The sequence below is a fragment of the Trachypithecus francoisi genome, unplaced genomic scaffold, assembly GCF_009764315.1.
Source record: "Trachypithecus francoisi isolate TF-2019V2 unplaced genomic scaffold, Tfra_2.0 Lachesis_group16, whole genome shotgun sequence".
In the NCBI taxonomy this organism is placed as follows: Eukaryota; Metazoa; Chordata; class Mammalia; order Primates; family Cercopithecidae; genus Trachypithecus; species Trachypithecus francoisi.
In genome coordinates this window covers 72769391-72788524 of record NW_022681461.1, presented here as the reverse complement: position 1 = coordinate 72788524, position 19134 = coordinate 72769391, and the positions used below count along the sequence as shown (strand labels likewise).

Here is a 19134-nt window from a genome sequence, read left to right as displayed (position 1 = left end):
TGTATTCCTTTTGGTTTATCAGATTGGAAAATATTTTTTTAAAAAAGAAAAGTGTAATTATCTTGTAATGACTGCATGAAAAATCTAGGGCATAATTGACTTAATTTACTCCAAATTTGTTGCTACTGTGTTCATAGCACGGACTTTTCCATTTTCAACTCAACATATGTTACGCTTGGGGTAGTTTATTACAATGAACAATAAGCATTCTCATAATCGCCAAGATAAGCCAAGTGCAAAACAGGGAGGGTGGAGACAGAGGCAGCAGGTGGCCCCACTCGCTCGCGACTCCGGGAACGCCAAGCCTCTGCCCTTAGGAACCTGGGGCGCCGCACGTGGGTGCCGGCCAGGGGTCGCGCCTGAGGCCGCCGACGTGGGGCGCGCGTGGGGACCACAACTCCCAGGCGCCCGCGCGCCGCCTCGCCCGGACCATGTGATCCGTGCGGCGCGGGTCGCGATCACGGCGGTGGCTGCGGCGGCGGCGGCGGCTGAACTGACTCGGAGCGAGGAGACACGAGCGAGCAGACGCGGCCCTAACGCCCGCCCCGCGCGCTCACCATGGCGGTAAGTTCCGGGCGCTAGGGAGAGGAGGGGACGCGGGTGGGCGCCTGGGGCGGGGTCTCCTGGAGCTGCCATCTGGGCATCCCGAATCCTCGCTGTCGCTGGCCCGGGGCTGGTGAGGGGTGTGTTGGCAGCATTGCCAACAACCGGAACAGGGTTGGGGGGACGCGGCAGGTACAGGTTGCCGTGGCTTTGTGGTTTTCCTCTCTATTTGTCCCTCCTGCTGGGAGGCAGTCCGGCTAGGCGAGCAGTTACCGAGCGCCCGCGGTGGCGCGGCTTGAGAGTAGGGGCGCGGTGGCTGAAGACAGCTGGGTCCGGGGTCCCCAGTCCCGGAACTCTGGTCGGCGCCCCAGGGCGGAGGGCAGCGCCTTGGGAGATTCCAGGTAGGCTTCCACGAAAGGGAAAGCCCCGGCGCATTTCAGCCCGCAGCCCGGCGCGCACACCGAACGCACATCCCCGGCCCTGCTCTTGTTAAGTTTGTAGCCAGATTCTTTGGGGAATAAAACAGACCCAGCTCCTTTCCAGCTTCCCTACACTTTCAGTCAGAAAACAGCGTTTCGGACAAGCTGTTTTTCTTGGTAGGGTTCACCTGGGCTGGAGAGAACGACAGCTTGCAAGACTCGTTCGTCTTTGAAGAAGTCATATCATTTACTTCATCCCATGAAGAATGTCATAGAATTTAAGATACAGGAAGCCCAGCCTGGGCAACATAGCTAGACTCCGTGTCTACAAAAATTAGCCACAAGTGGTGGCAGGCGCCTGTAATCCTAGCTACTCGGGAGGCTGAGGCAGGAGGATGAGGATAATTGCTTGAGACCCGAAGTTCCAGGCTGTAGTGAGCCATGACCTTCAGCCTGGGCAACAGAACAAGACGTTCCCAAACAAACAAACAAACAACACACAAAACAAAAAACAAAAAAAGATATAGGAAGTCTATATAGGCCGTTTAGTGAAATGATCAACTGTCCTTTAAAAAGGGAAATAGATGGAAAGCACTTGCAAAAGTTCCCCCAGCCAGTCAGCCTAGCACTGGGACCTTCATCTCCTTCCCAACCCTTGTTTACAAAAAAGGAAGCTTTTCTCAAAGTGTAAGTAACCTCAAATGAAAAAATAAAGAAGAAAACAAGTTCCAGGGATTGCTCCCTCCTTCACCACAGCCTCACCCTGAAAAAAGCACAAATCAGTTAAACTGTCAGAGGCCAAGATTCATCCCAAGGAGGAAAACAAGATTGGGGCCCTGCCCCCTGCCTATCTGACCACAAAGTCCTTTAATTGAAAACTGTAGCCCAGATCGCTTCTCTCAAGTGAGGGTGTGCTGATTTCCATCTTTTCCTCTAGCAAAAAGGCAAAGGTAGAAAGGGTTGAGTGACAGGTAAATCTTTGTCCCTCCGGGGCTTCGGACTCCGTGGGTACTTCCAGTTCTGAACATACCATACAGTTCATCTTCCCAGCTGTCTCCTGCTTCTCTGACTTCAGAACTGTTCTAGCCAACTGCTCTCTGGCCAGGGCAGGTGTCTCTCAGGCAGCTTAGTCCCCAGCACCCCCAGGGAGCCTCCACTGTGCCTCGCTTTCTGACCTACAACCTGTTGTAATTACTTGCTCACTTAAATGTCCCCCATCATAGACAGGTAGCTCCCTAAGGGCCAAAGACTTGTCCCATTCATCGCTATATTGCAAGGGTCTGCACAGCCCTAGCACAACAAAAAGAAATCTTTCAAATTACTCTTCCTGTTCTGTGGGGGTTCAGGTCTATGGCAAAACATGTCTGGGCTGTTTTGGGCTCCTAAGATAACTGGCCTAGGCCCAAGGATGATAGAAGGGAAGCAGTTGTGGCAACTCCCTGACTGATTAATTAGCCACTAGGGACATTCCATTCATGACATCTGCTTTACCAAATGGACTCAGAGAAGGGGTGATCCATGGGCGTCACCCCTACCTCCACCTGGCAGAGATGGTGCTAGAGGCTTCTGCTGAGGATGAAGCCATCTCCAGTGTAAATGGAGTTTCACAGTATTGTTCGTACCTGTTTGGTTCTGTATATCAATCTTGTGTAAACATTTTGCTATGTCAACAAATGTTTTTTGAAAGCCTAACAGGAGAGATCTCTGAGCAGTAGGACTCAAAATGATTTTTTACTTTCTTTTCAGTACTATGTCAGCTTTTTACATTGAGCTAGTGCCATTGAGTGGGTGGGGGGTGGGGCGGATGTAAAAGCTATTCTTATTTTTAAACTCTTCAACATGATTTTTATCATGTTGTGATGTGACCGCCTAGATTTCCATTTTGAGGCTCTCATTTAATTTACTTGACCAGACCCTGTTGGTTGACAGGAGACCATCATGGTTCCTATGATTTCTCAAAGTGTGACCCCCACAAACACCTGTCCCAGAAACACCCAGAGTACTTGTTGTACACTAAGGTTTGAGAACCAGTACAGGCTTTCCAGAAAGATATCTGGCTCTGGGCACCTGATTGCTGAGTGACCGTGGGGAGATAAGTGGGCCTTTCTGTGCCTTCCTTGTTAATTTAAAGATGTTAATAATAGTAGGCACCTGCAGAGATGTCACAGGGAGTGAGGCATAAAAAATGGAAGGTGAACACGGTGCAGGCACATGCAGGCCCTCAGCAGACACGGAGCTGTGTGGCTGTTCTCTTCAATCGGATGCTTTCACATTTCTTTCTCTGTCCTGCAGCTCCACCATCTCCAGTGAGCCCAGTCCCTGGGTAGGCGCAAGGAGGGGTTGGTGACACAAGTCAGACCCCTTTTGGCACTGAAAGGCATGTTAGCTGTGTGTAGGGAGTAGAACAGCCAGGTTAGTCCCAGGTCTCTACCAAACCCAAAGCTGCAGTATCCAAATCTGAGAGGAGATGCATAGATGTGGTGCCCCGTCCAACCTGGAAACAGAGGCACACTCACTTTTTTTGTTTTGTTTTGTTTTTTTGATTTTTGTTTTTTTTGAGACAGAGTCTTGTTCTATTACCCAGGCTGCAGTGCAGTGGCATGATCTTGGCTCACTGCAACTTCCACCTCCTGGGCTCAAGTGATCCTCCCACCTCAGCACCTCCCAAGTAGCTGGGACTACAGGCACATGCCACCATGCCCAACTAATTTTTGTATTTTTTGTAGAGACGGGGTTTTGCCATGTTGCCCAGGCTAGCACTTTTTTCTTTTACAAGGTTTTGGGAAAAGAGTAGATAGAGCTCAAGATGGGACCCTGTGAAAATGAGGCCAGACCAAAGGAAAGGGTTCCTAGAGTCCTATCCTCATCTTACAGACGAGGAGACTGGGGTCCACAGGGGGCTTTCTGTGTGTCTGCAGCTCAAGGCCACGCAACTGGTTCCTGGCAGAGCTGGGAGGCAGATCCAGGCAGTGCAGCTTTAGAAACCGTGTCCCTAACCACTAGCCTTGCTGCCTCTGTTCAAACTGCAACCAAGTGAACTGAGCCTCAGAATCTCCTCAAGGGGGCTGGTTAATATCTATGTCTTCCCTGCCTCCTGTGGCTCTGCCCCTGGACTCTGATTAGGGGCTTGAGGAGGCCCAGGAATCTGGAGTCTAAGCAGCTGCTGCTATCCCTCTACACTAAGCCACTTGCCAGTGTGTGTGGAGCTCATGACTGGCCTGTGGTTTCCCAGTGATTCACCCGGGACTGACTCTGCCTCTGCGGATATGGCTGTAACAGCATCATCATCCACACCTGTGATCCACTCCAGTGTCCTCCCTCCCACCCTATCCTCTTTGCCTTTTCATCCTGTTGTACCACTGTTGTCCCTGGGCTCTGGTCTTACTCTCCCATCCCCAGACTGGTCCTTGTTTGTTTCCTTTATTTAAGGTGCACTCTTCACCTTTCTCAGGAAATCCAGGCCAGCTACTGGCCGAACATCCTTGGGGGGCTCAGCATGACTATCCTAATTGCACAGAGGCTTTTTCTCATACATTCCTTCCCCTCCCCAGTTTCTTCCCATATTTTGTTCCAAAGTGGCCATATCAGCTTCTTCTGCTGTTTGCGTATCTTCCTGAAATGTTAAAACAACCGAAAGACAGCACAGCCCTCATCTCTATCTAGTATTGCACAAGAAAGTGGGCTCTTCTCTGCGTTGTAGCATCTGTTTTCCTCTTGCCAAATGAGGGCCTGGTAAGAAGACCCAGGATCCAGTCCTGATGCTGCCGCCAACTCACAGTGTGACCCTGGGCATGTCACAACTGCCCCTTGGACTTCTGGTGCTGCCCTGAGAAGCTGCACTGAGAGCAGTTAGGAGCACAGAATCTGAAGCCAGCCCACCCAGGCAAAATTCTAGCTAGAAACTTGGCAAGCTACCTAACTTCTCTCTGCCTTAGTATTCTCATCTATGAAATGGAGCTAAGAATAATCATCCCCCCCTTGAAATTAAGTGAGTTAAGACATATAACTTTTTTTTATTATACTTTAAGTTCTAGGGTACATGTGTACAACGTGCAGGTTTGTTACATATGTATACATGTGCCATGTTGGTGTGCTGCACCCATTAACTCGTCATTACATTAGGTATATCTCCTAATGCTATCCCTCCCCGCTCCCCCTTCCCCACAATAGGCCCCGGTGTGTGATGTTCCCCTTCCTGTGTCCAAGTGATCTCATTGTTCAATTCCCACCTATGAAGACATACAACATTTTTAGAAGAGTGCCTGGCACAGAATAATTAGTGTCATTTCCTTCCCAAGTATGAAAAAAGACGGTTGCTCTAGATTAGTACTTCCTAGAGGATAGTCTATGAGATTCTCTCCCAGAGGACACTCAGCAAGAAAAAAGGGAGGAGAGAGTTACAGGCTTTCAGAGGTACAGGCTTCTGGCAGTGCAGAAAGCTATTAAACCTTTCGTCCAATTCCAGTCTCTCCCAAACTCCCTTGACCATAGAATCCATTTTCCCCAGTATCCTGTGCTTCTCCCATGGAACACTTCTGAGAAACACCCCTCCAGCTTTGACATGTATGGGGAAAAAAAGGCACTGGGGTTACTGAGCCCTTACTGTGTGTCACTTTGTGTGGATGGCTTTGCAGTTTTCCCCCAGCTCCCCTCAGAGGGAACTGAGACCAGAGAGAGGCTCTGGCTAACAAATCTGTTTTGTTCCAAATCCTAGACTCAGTCTACTATTATTTACTATCTCCTTTGGTCCTAAATATTGAGAGGGGGAGGATTGGAGACGACTAGAACATGCAGGGCCTGTGGTTTAGGGCTGTCATCTGCAAGCAGAGGTTTGTGGCTTTGGTTTCCGGAAGGCTACGGGACACCCACATGGCACAGCTTCCTGACAAAATGGCAGCTAATCAAATCTGCCTATCCTTCCACCCCCCACTGACGTTTGCCTCTACCGGAACTCCTTTTCTGTAAGAACTGATGGCCTCCATAGCCTTCACAAGAACCCAGTCTCAGTGGGTTCATATCTTCCTCCCTTGAACACAAACTGAGAGTAATCACGCTTCTAAGGAAGTCAGGCAAATCCCTTTCTCTCTCTGTATTCATTTCCCTCATCTGGAAATGAGAGGCGATGGAGAGGGACTGAAGTTGGGCCAAATCAGCATTTTTCAAACTGAGTTTCAGCAGAGCTTAGATTTCTCTCCCCTCTTCATCCTGAGCCCCATGTTTTATATCACAGAATTACAAGAAAGATTTAAATTGGCTAGTGTTCCCTGGCAAAAAATGTTGAAAGCCATGGGACTAAAAACTCTGAGGATACTTCTATCTAGCGCTGACATTCAAGGATTCTAATATTTGGCCATTGTCTCAGAAGGCAAAGGCTTCCACGAGCTGATTACAACTCAACCAGGATCTCCTTAGCTGGGTAACACTGACAGTGTTTGCTGAACTGCTTGTGCTGGCTGAGAAGGGCTTACCTGGGGACCAGAGGTGGCCTTCCCTTCCCTGAGAGGGTGAACTGATAGATCTGTTGGGTCCTCATCTTTCCAAACAGTCATTAGGCCTGGTGTGGGCGTCTAAATTCACCATCCAGCTCCCACCGTACCCTCCTCTCTTGGAGACTGGGAGGAAGCACTGTGTCCTGGAATGCCCAGGGCTCTGGAATCCAGCTAGACTCAGGTTTGAATCCCAGCTCTGCCAACTTACTAGCTTTGGGACCACCAGCAAATTACTTCTCTAAGGCTAGTTTCCCTAGCTTTCCTTCCTGTAAAATGGGCCTAACTGTCCCTGTCACACAGAGGACTGTTGTGACAATGAAATGAGATGATGTAGAAAAAGCCCTTGATGCCACCCTGAACACAGCGTGGATCAAGCACCCTTTGAAAAGGCATCTGACAGGCACTGCATGGTCACTGCTTTTACCTGCAGTCTTTCCTGTAAGGCTGTGAACTCACCAGGGTCAGATACATTAATCTGCCTCCAAAATGCCGGGCACATGAACTGGGCTCAGCAAATGTATAGTGAATGAGTGGACAGATGTGGAGTACAGTGAAGACAGCTGCCTCTGGGCCCCTTGACAATAAACACCGTGGGATCTGTCTAGACTCTGCAGGACAAAGAGGACTCTAGGTTCCCATCACACGGGAGCCTGTCCCGGAGCTGCAGCAGAATGGCTAGGGCCCCAGGAGGTAAGAAGAGGCAGTTGCACTTGGAAGGCATGGAGGGGACATCCCCACATAGTCTGAGGACACTGTCACATCCCGAGCCAGTTGGCCCAGTGAGGATGGGCACTCCCATACCTCTATTCTCATATGGAGCAGGGCCAGCTCAATTATAGCTCTGCTCTCCTGGGCAAGTCTCAGCTCTTTATGGCCTCAGTTGGCCCTGATGACTTCTGCTGGCCCTTTCGGCACTTCCAGAGACTCCATTCTTCTGGACTCCCAGAGGAGGCGCTGGAGAGCATTAAGGACCATGACTTCCACTGCCCCACGCCCCATGATGCCGATTCCCTTCTCTTTCAGATGCATTTCATCTTCTCAGATACGGTGGTGCTTCTGTTTGATTTCTGGAGTGTCCACAGTCCTGCTGGTAAGAATTGGGGAGCTCAAACTTGTAGCTTGGAAAGCCTTGTAGCACTAGGCAAGGGAAAATCCAGGTTCTCTTGATTCTTGGTGGGCATTTAAGTGAGGCTGATTCCTCTGGCATAAACACTGAGCAGAAACTTCACATTTATAATTCCATTTGCAACCACTCCCTTTCTGATCGCAAAGGGCTCCATTATCTTACTGATCCTCACAAAGGCCGAGAGAGGCAGGGAGGCAGCTTTTCTGTTACAGGGGAAGAAACTAAAGCCCAGAGACAGGAAGAAAGACTCATGCAGGGTCACACAGTAAGTATGCATCAGAGCCACAACTAGATCAAGGCTTCCGGGTGCCACTTGGCACGTTCCTTATCCAGCGTTCATTGTTCTGCACCAGTTCAGAAGTCCACAGCAGCTGCTGGAGATGAGACACCAGTTTGAAAGAGAAGAATATTCCTTTGATTTGAAAAGGCAGAGTTTGTCACTAATTCATGAAGAAGTTATTTTTCAAGTTAAATAACTGCATCTTAAAAATAGACTGGAAACAGCCCAAATGCCCGTTATTGCGGGTGCAGATTAAATAAAGTATGGACATCCCTACAATGGGCTATCATTTCTTGTTATCTATTGCTAAATAAATAGTGGCTTAAAACAAGTCATTTTATCATTCTCTCTCAAGGTGCTATGAGTTGACTGGACCCAGCTGAGTGGTCCTCACTGAAGGTCTCATGCAGTATAGTCAGACAGTGGCTGGAAGTAGGGTCATTTGGAAGAGTTCCTCACTCTCATGCCAAGTGACTGATACTGGTTGTTAGCTAGGACCTCAGCTGGAGTTGTTGGCTGAACACCTACGTGTGGCATCTCCTATGGCTTGGGCTTCCTCGTGGCAGAGTGGCTAGATTTCAAGATCGAGTGTCGCAAGAGAACAAGGTAGAAGTATGTGGCATTTTCAAGACCTAGCCTTGGAAATCAGATAGCATTACTTCTGCCTTCTTTGTCTGAAGCAGTCATGAAGGTCTTCCTAGGCTAAAGGAGAGGGAACAAACATGGACCCCACCACTTGATGGCAGGAACGTTGACATCATAAGAAGGGGATGTGGGGTTGGATATATTGGAGTGGCTGTCTTTGGAAAATATAATCTATCACAGATACGATGAAGCCACTGGGGAAAAGGTAAATCTGTGTGAACTGAGGTAAAACTGGATGATAAAGTCAAATGCAAAGGAGTATGTGTAGATGGGATGCTGTCATTTGGACAAACAGAGGCTGATATATACATTGAGTAACAGAGGTTGCTCTGAGGAGGAGAATTGGGGTGAAGGGAGACTGGGGTGGGAAGAAAACTGATTTTTCTTTTTTTTTAAATGGAGTCTCTGTCGCCCAGGCTGGCATGCAGTGGCGCGATCTTGGCTCACTGCAACCTCTACCTCCCAGGTTCAAGCAATTCTCTTGCCTCAGCCTCCCGAGTAGCTGGGATTACAGGCATGCACCACAATGCCCAGCTAATATTTTTGTATTTTCAGTAGGGACGGGGTTTCACCATGTTGGCCAGGCTGGTCTCAAACTCCTGACCTCAAGTGATCCACCCGCCTTGACCTCCCAAAGTGCTGGGATTACAGATATGAGCTACCACACCTGGCCTGAATTTTCACTGTATTTTTTTTTTTTGTACTGTTTGAAGTTTCACCATGTACGTGAAATTACCTATAATTTTATATTTTAAAAACCTGCATCTATCAGATGATTTCCTCCTGGGAGCCTTTGGGAAAAAAACCCCATTTTTCCTTTTCTTACACTCAACACACTTCTGTGACCAGATGTGTAGGCTTTTCCTCAGTGACCAATTTTCTGATACCAGCTGGGTGTCCTACAACTCAGTTCAAATCTGACACTAACCAGAGTTAGTACAGATCCCACAGGTTAAGGGCACAGTCCCACAAGGCTGCCCCCTGCTTCAGGCACCAATCGCAAGTCCCAGCTTGTCTCCCGTACTTCTGGCCAACTGACTATACATCGGGGTTCCCATAATGCCTTCACTGGGGTCAATTATTTGCTAGAATGGTTCACAACACTCAAGGGAACACTTAAAAAGAGTACAAATGGGCCAGGTGCGGTGGTTCATGCCTGTAATCCCAGCACTTTGGGAGGCCAAGGCGAGTGGATCACCTGAGGTTAGGAGTTCAAGACCAGACTGACCAACATGGTGAAACCCTGTCTCTACTAAAAATACAAAAAAATTAGCCAGGCATGGTGGGGGGTGCCTGTAATCCCAGCTACTTGGGAGGTTGAGGCAAGAGAATTGTTTGAACCCAGGAGGCAGAGGTTGCAGTGAGCCAAGATTGCACCACTGCACTCCAGCCTGGGCAACAAAGCAAGACTCCATCTCGAAAAAAATAAAAAGTACAATGAATAGCTGGGAAGAAAAGATGCATGGAGCAAGGCATGTAGGAAGGGGTTCAGAGCCTCCAGGCCCTCCCTGGGCTTGCCACCTTCCAGGTACCCCCATGTGTTCAGCAGCTGGAAGCTTTTCAAATCCTGTCCTTTTAAAGAAATTATTCATATATAATAGTTGTACATGTTTTGGGGTACATGGGATATTTTGATACCTATATACAGTATGCAATGATCAAATCAGGGTAACTGGGGTGTTTATCACCTCAAACATTTATCTTTGTGTTGGAAACATTATAATTCTATTTTGAAATATACAATAAATTATGGTTAACTATAATTTCCCTACTGTACTGTTGAATACAACAACTTATTCCTTCTAACTGCATTCTTTTGGGTTTCTGTGGAGTCTTCATATAGAGGCATGATTGATGACCTCATTGGCCACTGGTGATCAATTCAACCTTGAGTCCCTCTCTCCTTCCGGAGGTAGGAAGTGGGCTCAAAGTGCTAACCTCCAAGCACAAGGTTGGCTCCCCTGGCAACCAGCCCCCATCCAGAGCCCATCCAGGAGCCTTAGCCATCAGTCATCTCATTAGCATATAAAAAGACACCACTTCAGAGTTTCCAAGGGCTCTAGAAGTCGTGTGCCAGGAAACCAGGGCAGAAACAGGATATATATCTCTCATTATGTTGCAGAGTCCATACTTTAGCCGGACTGCTTATTATCCCTCTTAGTGAAACAAAAGTAGTAATTAACAGTTATATTTTACACAGCAGCTCTAATAAGCACTTGATATTTTCTGTAAAATAATTTATTGGGTTTTTCCCCTATTATAAAAGTAATATATATAAAAGAAACCTTAGAAAGTTAGGCAAGAATATAAAAACCATCCGTATCCTACTTTGCTGAGATAACTATTACTCTTGTGCTGTTTATCTTTCCTTCCAGACATTTTTTTACTTACATATAAACAGGACCTTACAGTACTCATCCCTTAACAAGAAGTCACAACAGATTTGTGCAGCCTGCCAGGGGAGTGGCTGGGGTGATGGTACATGGCTTCTTCAGTCTCAGCCCCTGGCTTTTTCAGGCGGCTTCTCTTCCTTATCTCAAAGCCACACTCCAGTAGGCCAATCCTGCTAAGAAAGGTCTGGTGAAGACAGTGAAGAAGTTCAGAGCTCAGCAAGGGTGGGGAAGAAGATGCAAGAGAGAGGTGGATGGAGTGGATTCCATGAACAGGTGGAGGTGCTGGAAGGGAAACAGTGCTGGCCTGGCCAGGTCTCCATAACTCTGCCTCCTTTGACAGGCATGGCCCTTTCAGTGTTGGTGCTCCTGCTCTTGGCTGTACTGTATGAAGGCATCAAGGTTGGCAAAGCCAAGCTGCTCCACCAGGTGCTGGTGAACCTGCCCACCTCCATCAGCCAGCAGACCATCGCAGAGACAGACGGAGACTCTGCAGGCTCAGATTCATCCCCTGTTGGCAGAACCCACCACAGGTACAGGCAGTGGGTATGGGAAAGGGGCAGAGGCCTCACATTCACCCTGAGAGACAGGCTGGCCTGGACAGCATTAGCCCCACTTCACAGAGGGGACAGCGAGGCCCAGGGAAGGACCAGGACTCGCCAACAAGTGGTTATAAATAGCCAAGTCAACTAGAGCTTATGTCTCCTGATGCCCAGGCCAAAGCACTCTCTGTGAACAGCCACTTGAAAGGCTCAGAAGCTTTCTTTAGGGAACTGTGATCTTCAGATGCAGGCCCCTATCTAGCAAGTGGGGTGGCCACCCACCCTCCCCCAAATCTCACCAGTTCCATGGGTCACTAGGCTCCCATATCCAGGAGGGGATCTGCAACTGTCCTGAAGCAATGTATCCCACTTGGTGGGAGGAGGAAGACAAGCTCTCCTCTCCTCCCTTCCCACTCAAATCAGGCAACCATTTAGGGTCCCTGTTCTGCCCTCTGTCCAGCCCCAGCCTCACCTGTGCTTAATAAGCCTGCCCACTCCATCACTAGCCACCCTACATGGGTGTCTCAGATCTTCACAACTGTACTGCAAGGGAGGTATTCTTATTCCTGTTTTACTGATAAGGAATCTTGCGTTCAGAGAGGTTAAGACATCTGTCTAGGCCACTTTTAGTAAGTGGCAGGACTAGGAACTGATATGTCACCTAAGTCCATGCTTTTTCTTTCCATTGTCATACTGCCTCCCAAAGTGGATTCAGGGGGAAAATATGCCTTACTGATGATTTTCTCTTATTCCTTATCAGAAAGATAGATTATAGATACTTTCATTTTCCCCTTTGTCTAGGATGCCAGGAAGCTCGGCACCAAATGTAGTGAAGATATGTCTCTTTAAAAAGAAATCTCTTGAGTTTTTTCTGGGGGTGGGGGTGGGGGGCAGAAAGAAATCTCTCCTGGGTTAAGCATACAAGTTATAAATAATCAGGTCACATAACTCAACAGCTTTCTACTCCCTGATATCAACTCCCAGCTTCCTCATTACCAGCTCATTACCAGGATTAACTTGCTTCTCCTTTTTATCTAGGTGGTATTTGTGTCACTTTGGCCAGTCTCTAATCCATGTTATCCAGGTGGTCATCGGCTACTTCATCATGCTGGCCGTAATGTCCTACAACACCTGGATTTTCCTTGGTGTGGTCCTGGGCTCTGCTGTGGGCTACTACCTAGCTTACCCACTTCTCAGCACAGCTTAGCTGGTGAGGAATGTGCAGGCACTGAGGCTGGAGGGACACGGGGACCCCTCTTCCAGACACTATACTTCCAACTGCCCTTTCTTCTGATGGCTATTCCTCCACCTTATTCCCAGCCCCTGGAAACTTTGAGCTGAAGCCAGCACTTGCTCCCTGGAGTTTGGAGGCCATTGTATCAACCTTCCTTCTCAGCCAGCCTGCATAGGGCCCAGGCCTGGTCTTGTGTTTTAAGATGGCTGCTGTGACCAAAGGGAGAATGCAGAGAACAGGGGTGGCAGGGTTACTGAGCCCATGACAATGCATTTCTGCAAACCAGGAATTTCCAAAGATCTCAAGCCAGGGAGAAGGGTTCTTGTTGATGCAGGGCATGGAACCTGGACACCCTCAGCTCTCCTGCTTTGTGCCTTATCTACAGGAGCATCGCCCATTGGACTTCCTGACCTCTTCTGTCTTTGAGGGACAGAGACCAAGCTAGATCTTTTTTCTCACCTTTCTGCCTTTGGAATACATGAAGATCATCTCTTCTATGGATCATGTTGACAAACTTTTTTTATTTTTCCCATTGAACTCCTAGTTGGCAATTTTGCACATTCATACAAAAAAAATTTTAATGAAATGATTTCATTTTATTCATGATGGATGGCAGCAACTGCTGAGACCTACTTCCCTTTCTTGGGGGAAGAATAAGTGACAGCTGATTAAAGACAGAGACACAGGACTGCTCTCAGGCTCCTGGTTTATTCTCTGATAGACTGAGCTCCTTCCACCAGAAGGCACTGCCTGCAGGAAGAAGATCATCTGATGGCCGTGCGTGTCTGGGAAGCTCTTCATGGCCTTAATGCCCTTCTTTATCCTCATCTTTCCTCTACGCAAAACAAAAAACTGCATCTAATAATGTTCAATACTTAATGTTCTCTATTTATTACTTATTGCTTACTCGTAATGATCTGGTGGGGAAACATGATTCATTCACTTAAAATATTGATTAAACCATGGCAGGTACTGACTGAAGATGCAATCCAACCAAAGCCATTACATTTTTTAAGTTAGATGGGATTCTCTGGATAGTTGAACCTCTTTGCTTTATAAAAAAGGAAAGAGAAAAATCACTGCTATATACTAAATACCTCACAGACTAGATGAAAAGATGGTTGTACGCTTTGGGAATTAAAAACAAATACATTTTAGTAAATATATATTTTTAAATAGTCTATGACTGTTCTGTTCTCCTCATTCCAACAGAAAGCACCTGAACCCGTATAACAGAGGGTGAGTGGGGCTAATAGAGCTGGTAGTGCTCTTTATAAGCCTGTCTGAGAACAGAGTCCATCCACCTGCTACAAAGACAACTCTGCTCAGGGAAACCCAGCCCTGAAATGCTGCACCCAGGTAGACACCCCAGAATGCCAACTGAGGCAAGTCATTCTTCATTCATATAACAAGTATTAATTGAGTACATGCTATAAGAAAAGTAACTGTCACACGGACTATAAACACCTGTGTTGGCACAATTATTTAGCATCTTCTCTACCTGTGGGCAGAAGCAAATATAATAGCCACTAGTTAATATACAATAAGAAAGCATATATATATATATGCTTTAGAAACAGTGATTATATGGGTAGACCTAGTAGGCAGTCCATTGCTTCACTCTTCAGAGCCCAGTCACAAAAGGTGATGTTTTTCCTAAATTCCTAATTAAAAATTTTTTTTAATTTAACAAATATCTGGCCGGGTGTGGTGGCTCATGCCTGTAATCCCAGCACTTTGGGAGGCAGAGGTGGGCGGATCACAAGGTCAGGAGATTGAGACCAACCTGGCTAACACGGTGAAACCCTGTCTCTACTAAAAATACAAAAAATTAGCCGGGCATGGTGGTGGGCGCCTGTAATCCCAGCTACTCGGGAGGCTGAGGCAGGAGAATGGCATGAACCTGGGTGGGGGCGGAGCTTGCAGTGAGCCGAGATGGCGCCACTGCACTCCAGTCTGGGTGACAGAGTAAGACTCTGACTCAAAAACAAACAAATATCTATATAGTGCTTATTCTTTGTTAGGCAGTCTTCTAAGCACTTTGTAAAAATTAACTCATTTAATCTTCATGACAAGGCAGAAACTATTTCTGTCCTCATCTTAGAAATGAGAAGCTCAGGCACAGAGAAGTAAAGTCACTAGTTAATAAGTGGCAGAGCTGGGATTCAGAGCCAGGCAGCCTGACCCCAAGTCCATTTCTTCATTAAGTCAGATGAGGGGGCCAAGGCTGAAAGGGTAAGTAACTTGGCTAACACCACACAGCACCCAGTGGAACAGGGATGTGAACGCAGATCATGCTCTTTCTATTTTACCATTAATGGTGGAAATTCTGTTTCAGAAGATCTGAGGTGGAGCCCAGAAGCCTGTGTTACTAAAAGCATCACCGCCCCTTCCCCCAACCAGTGACAGTCAGGCAGGGAATGCTGCTGTGCTGGCCAATAGCCCAGGCTCCGGAATCAGATGGCCAGGATTTGAATTCTTGTGCTGAGGCTTCCTAGCTATGTAACTTTGGGCAAATTACTTTACCTCCCTAAGTCTCAGTTTTCTCTATAAAATGGTGATAACACTGTCTTCTGCAGTGGTTGCTGGAGATAAGCCAGTCTGTATAAAGTGCCAAACAGCACTACCTTTTGTTAAGCAACAAAGAAGTAATTAGTTCTCACTGGCCCCCAGGCCCGTACCTGGGAGACATCCAAAGCCTGCAAGGATGATGCCAGGCCAGATGAAGTGGAATTTTGAGTCTTATCTTGTAAACATTTAAAATCAAGGAACATTTTTATTAAAATTATTATATTTTTTAAAAGACTGATTGCATGATCTTTGGAAGATCCTGGAATCAAGAAAATGACCACAAATATTTTCTCACTACTCTTCTTTGCATTAGTCCTGGTCCCATGAGTTCTAAGGGAATGGAAGCTGCCCTCAAAGTGAAGAATCCCTCAGGTGCCATGAACAATGGAAAGAAGGGACCCTCCCACCTTCTCTGCATGGCTTCCTAGACTGCAGGACTAAGCCTGCAGGAGCAAGAGAACCATCATGCCCCAGGGATGGGCTAGGACTACAGTGGTGACTTTCTTTGAAAGCCTAAAAGTTCCAGGGTTAGGTAACAAAGGGAGTAAATATGCCACAACGTTCTGTGCACGTTAACTGACCCAGATCTGTAAGATTCCTACCCTTAGATTCCCATAAAGGAGCACAGACAGCCCTTGGAACCAAACTCAATTTGTCTCCAAGGGCTTGAGTCAAGTTTCATTACAGACATTTATTTTAGTTTTATTTTCAAATAGTCATTGACTTCTTGTATCAGATTTAAGGCAGAGAAGAAGATACATGTCCCAGGACTATAGGCCAGGCTGTTAACTGCACCGGGATTTAGATGGTGTAATCTCCCTTGGTTCTACCAGGAAGACCTCAACCCAGGTGACTTGACTTGTTGCCGGGGCACAGTTGAGCACTGGATTCAGGTAGAGGAGGGCTCCCAGGTCAGTCTGAGAGTTAATGAAGAGATTTAAAAGTCTGGCACAGGACAAGACTCTTACAGGTGACTGGCTGGAGGGGAACCTACCAGTCCTTCTTCCAACTTGCTGCTGAAAACCCAGTGTTTTTGAATATGGTTATGATCCTCTTCACCAGGTCTGGCGGGGGTGGGGCTCAGAAGGTGGCCGAGCCCCTGTCTGAGCCCAAACTATTGTTCCCAGAATGCTCACCTTGACCTCACCCTGTGGCTCACCTAGACCCAGGGCTGGCTGTGCAAAATCATGCTTAGGGAAGGGTTGCAGAGAAATCTTTGCACCAGTTTCCTGGGTCTTCATCCCAGCCAGTCAATGTCATCGTCATCATCATCATCTCCAAAAAGGGGTGTTGGGGGTGGGCGTCCCTTCATGCTCTGATAAAACAGGAAAGAGCAGTCAGTCCTCACTTGTCCATGCACCACTCAACTTTCCACCTGTGAGTGGAAGCAATCCAACTTCTGTTCCCAGCTCTGGGTCAGAAAGGAGGTTGTACTGACAGGGCCAACTCTGAGGCCAGCAAACCTAGGCTTTCAGATAAAGCTGAGACAAGCAGGCAGAGAAGGGAGGCAAGCTTTTCAACAGAGACAAAAGACGAACTTTGTTTGGCTGATCTCGTCATTTATTTGTGAAGCACATGTATTGATTTGACAGGTTTTCCTCTCATGCAGTAACTTACATATTTTGTGTGAAGAAAGAAGGGTCAAAGAGGAAACACTGGAGCAGGAGAAAGAAACAGAAGCAAAGCAGCCCTGAGAGAGCAAGAGGAAGTGGGAAGTAGGGAGGTTGGGAAGAAGACAACCACATACGAAAAAACACTGTTGTTGTGGCCTAAAGTGGCCTGACTGGCTCTGGGTGTGATCCCATCATTTGAAAAAGAGTTGAATGTGGAGGCTTGGCCAATTTGGCCAACTGGAGAATCCTAAGAGGTGAAGAACACGGAGCCACAGCCCCCCACACCTCTAGCCTGACTGGCACCACCCTCGCTCCTCCCAGCTAAGGTAGCGGGGGTGAAAGGGACTGATGGGCCATAAGAGACCCACTCTTTTCACAACTTGAGCTCCTGACCTGTCTCCTCTGGATTGGCAAGGGAACAGGACCTACCCGGCTAGAAGGGATTGACACTAGAGACAGGCACGAACCGAATAGTCTCTACTAAGGCATTGTCTGCTCTGGTGAGCTACTGCCAACCAGGATCCATCTTCACAGGGCCAGGCAAAAGGGAAGGCAGTGTGATGTGTACCCAAGTCTCTGGGCAATTCCCATGTCACTATCAATTAACCAGACCTCGTACTTCTCTCCGGACATCAATGAAGTGATCTCTAACTCTGACAGTATAGGATTTTCAAGTGTGGCTCACAGCTTCTGTTTCGTCCTGACTAAAGTTCTGGTTCCACATTTACTAGCTATATAAGCTTAGTTAAATTATTTAATCTTCCTGAGCCTCAGCCCTCTGATCTATAAAATGGGATAAAAGTACCTAACTCATTGGATTGGTAGAAGATTAAATGAGAACATATGTGAAGTCGTTTTCAGAGTACCCAAGAAATACATGTTAATTTGACAATATTGGTACTAATACCAATAATACACTCGCTAATCAAAAGCTTCCAACTATATTTAGGGCAGTCACTTAGAATATACTCAGTTGGGTTTTCCCCCCTTTTTTCCTTTTGTTTTAGGGCAGAATTGGTATTCTGGATTCTCAAATGAAAATTTAACTCTTGGGAAGAAAGCCTAATGGAAGGAACTGGTACATTCCCCAAAGGAACACAGGCAAGAGGGAAGGGCTCTGGTACATACAAGCTGGAGTCCAGATCTATCACAGCTCTCTGCTCAAGGTTTTGGCAAAAGGCAAAATCCACTCTGGCTGATACATGAGGGGACAAAATTTGCCCCATTCACTCTCATATTTCTGTCCTTTGGATGGACTGAGCCTGAAGCCCACCTGTGTTCTCTATATGCATTTCAGAGCCGTCAAAATGGCTTAGGGACAGCCAGAACGATTGTAACCTAGCACAGTAGGGAACTGCAGATGCGAGAAGCGGGGTTCTAATTCAGTCCCTATCAGTGCCCTCCTCTCCTGGCCTTCACTCTTGTTCTCTGTTAAATGAAGCTATGCTATTAATACTGAACCCATTTTGTGCCCAGGGATATTGTGACAACAAAACAAGGCAGGAGGAAAGCAGGCTAAGTGGAAAATGCTCAGGAACAGGCGGTCTTTAAAGGAGCCCGGGGGTTAGTCCTAGCTTTGCCATTAACTCACTCTGTGGCTTTGGGTAAATCATCCTTTTGAGCCTCAGGTTCTTTATCTATGACTAAGGATGCCAGGCAAGATGATCTTCAAAGTCCTTTCCAATTCTAAAATATAAATAATATCCCAGCAGATTTGGGGAAACCTAAGGCTTCAGCATTCCAATATGGGACTAAGCAGCTCAGCTTTCTTGCTCTCAGGGAACGAATTCCTGCATGGACAGAGACTATAATTCTTTCTCAAAAGTAAAGTGGTATGTGACTGTCCCCTAATCTGCTCACAGAGCTGCACCCTCCCAGCCCAGCCCCAAGCCTGCTCCCACAGGGCCCTGCACACAGAGCCCAGGGAGTGGGCCACCAACAGGCTCCATTTCTCTTCTCAGAGCCAGTGAGGAAGAGCCCCCAGGTGGCTGTGTGAGGACTTGACAGTGCCTGGGATTTCCTTACCACCTCGTCTTCATCCTCCTCCTCAGGCTGTGCTTTGGGCCTCAGAGCTTTCAGAGCTGCCCCTTTAGACAGTTCATCCTCTTCATCCCCAGAGAGACTGAAGGAGAATCAAGTCATAGAAAATGTTACTGTTCCTGCTCCAAGTCACAGTGCCCACCACCTACAAGGGTCACGGCCCTTGGGTAAGGATTCAACAGCATTGGTGACTGCCCAGGAATTCCTCCCACCTCTGCTGCCACCATCTCTTCCCACACCCT

General features: G+C 47.4%; 2 protein-coding genes across 6 annotated transcripts in view; one reads left to right on the top strand and one right to left on the bottom strand.

Moving 5' to 3' along the window:
• Window positions 1-246: 246 nt before the first annotated feature.
• Window positions 247-13849, top strand: SLC31A2 (solute carrier family 31 member 2). Of its 4 annotated transcripts, none has more exons than XM_033237766.1 (5): window positions 247-564; window positions 7475-7541; window positions 11236-11425; window positions 12473-12644; window positions 13054-13849. In XM_033237766.1, the coding sequence occupies exons 1-4, from the start codon at window positions 559-561 to the stop codon at window positions 12639-12641; spliced, it is 432 nt and encodes a 143-aa protein (XP_033093657.1). In that variant the 5' UTR covers window positions 247-558; the 3' UTR covers window positions 12642-12644; window positions 13054-13849. The 4 variants fall into 4 exon arrangements, with proteins under 4 accessions (XP_033093657.1, XP_033093656.1, XP_033093658.1 ...); XM_033237765.1 differs by having other exon boundaries at window positions 12755-13849; XM_033237764.1 differs by having other exon boundaries at window positions 248-564; window positions 12473-13849.
• A 2061-nt stretch (window positions 13850-15910) lies between these two features.
• Window positions 15911-19134, bottom strand: part of FKBP15 (FKBP prolyl isomerase 15) — a 56290-nt gene continuing 53066 nt past the window's right edge. For both annotated transcript variants that reach the window (XM_033237759.1, XM_033237760.1), the window contains 2 exons: window positions 18878-18974; window positions 15911-16554 (listed from right to left, as the gene is read on the bottom strand). In XM_033237759.1, the coding sequence (XP_033093650.1) occupies window positions 16477-16554; window positions 18878-18974 (175 nt within the window). In that variant the 3' untranslated portion in view covers window positions 15911-16476. The remainder of the gene's footprint in view (window positions 16555-18877; window positions 18975-19134) is intronic.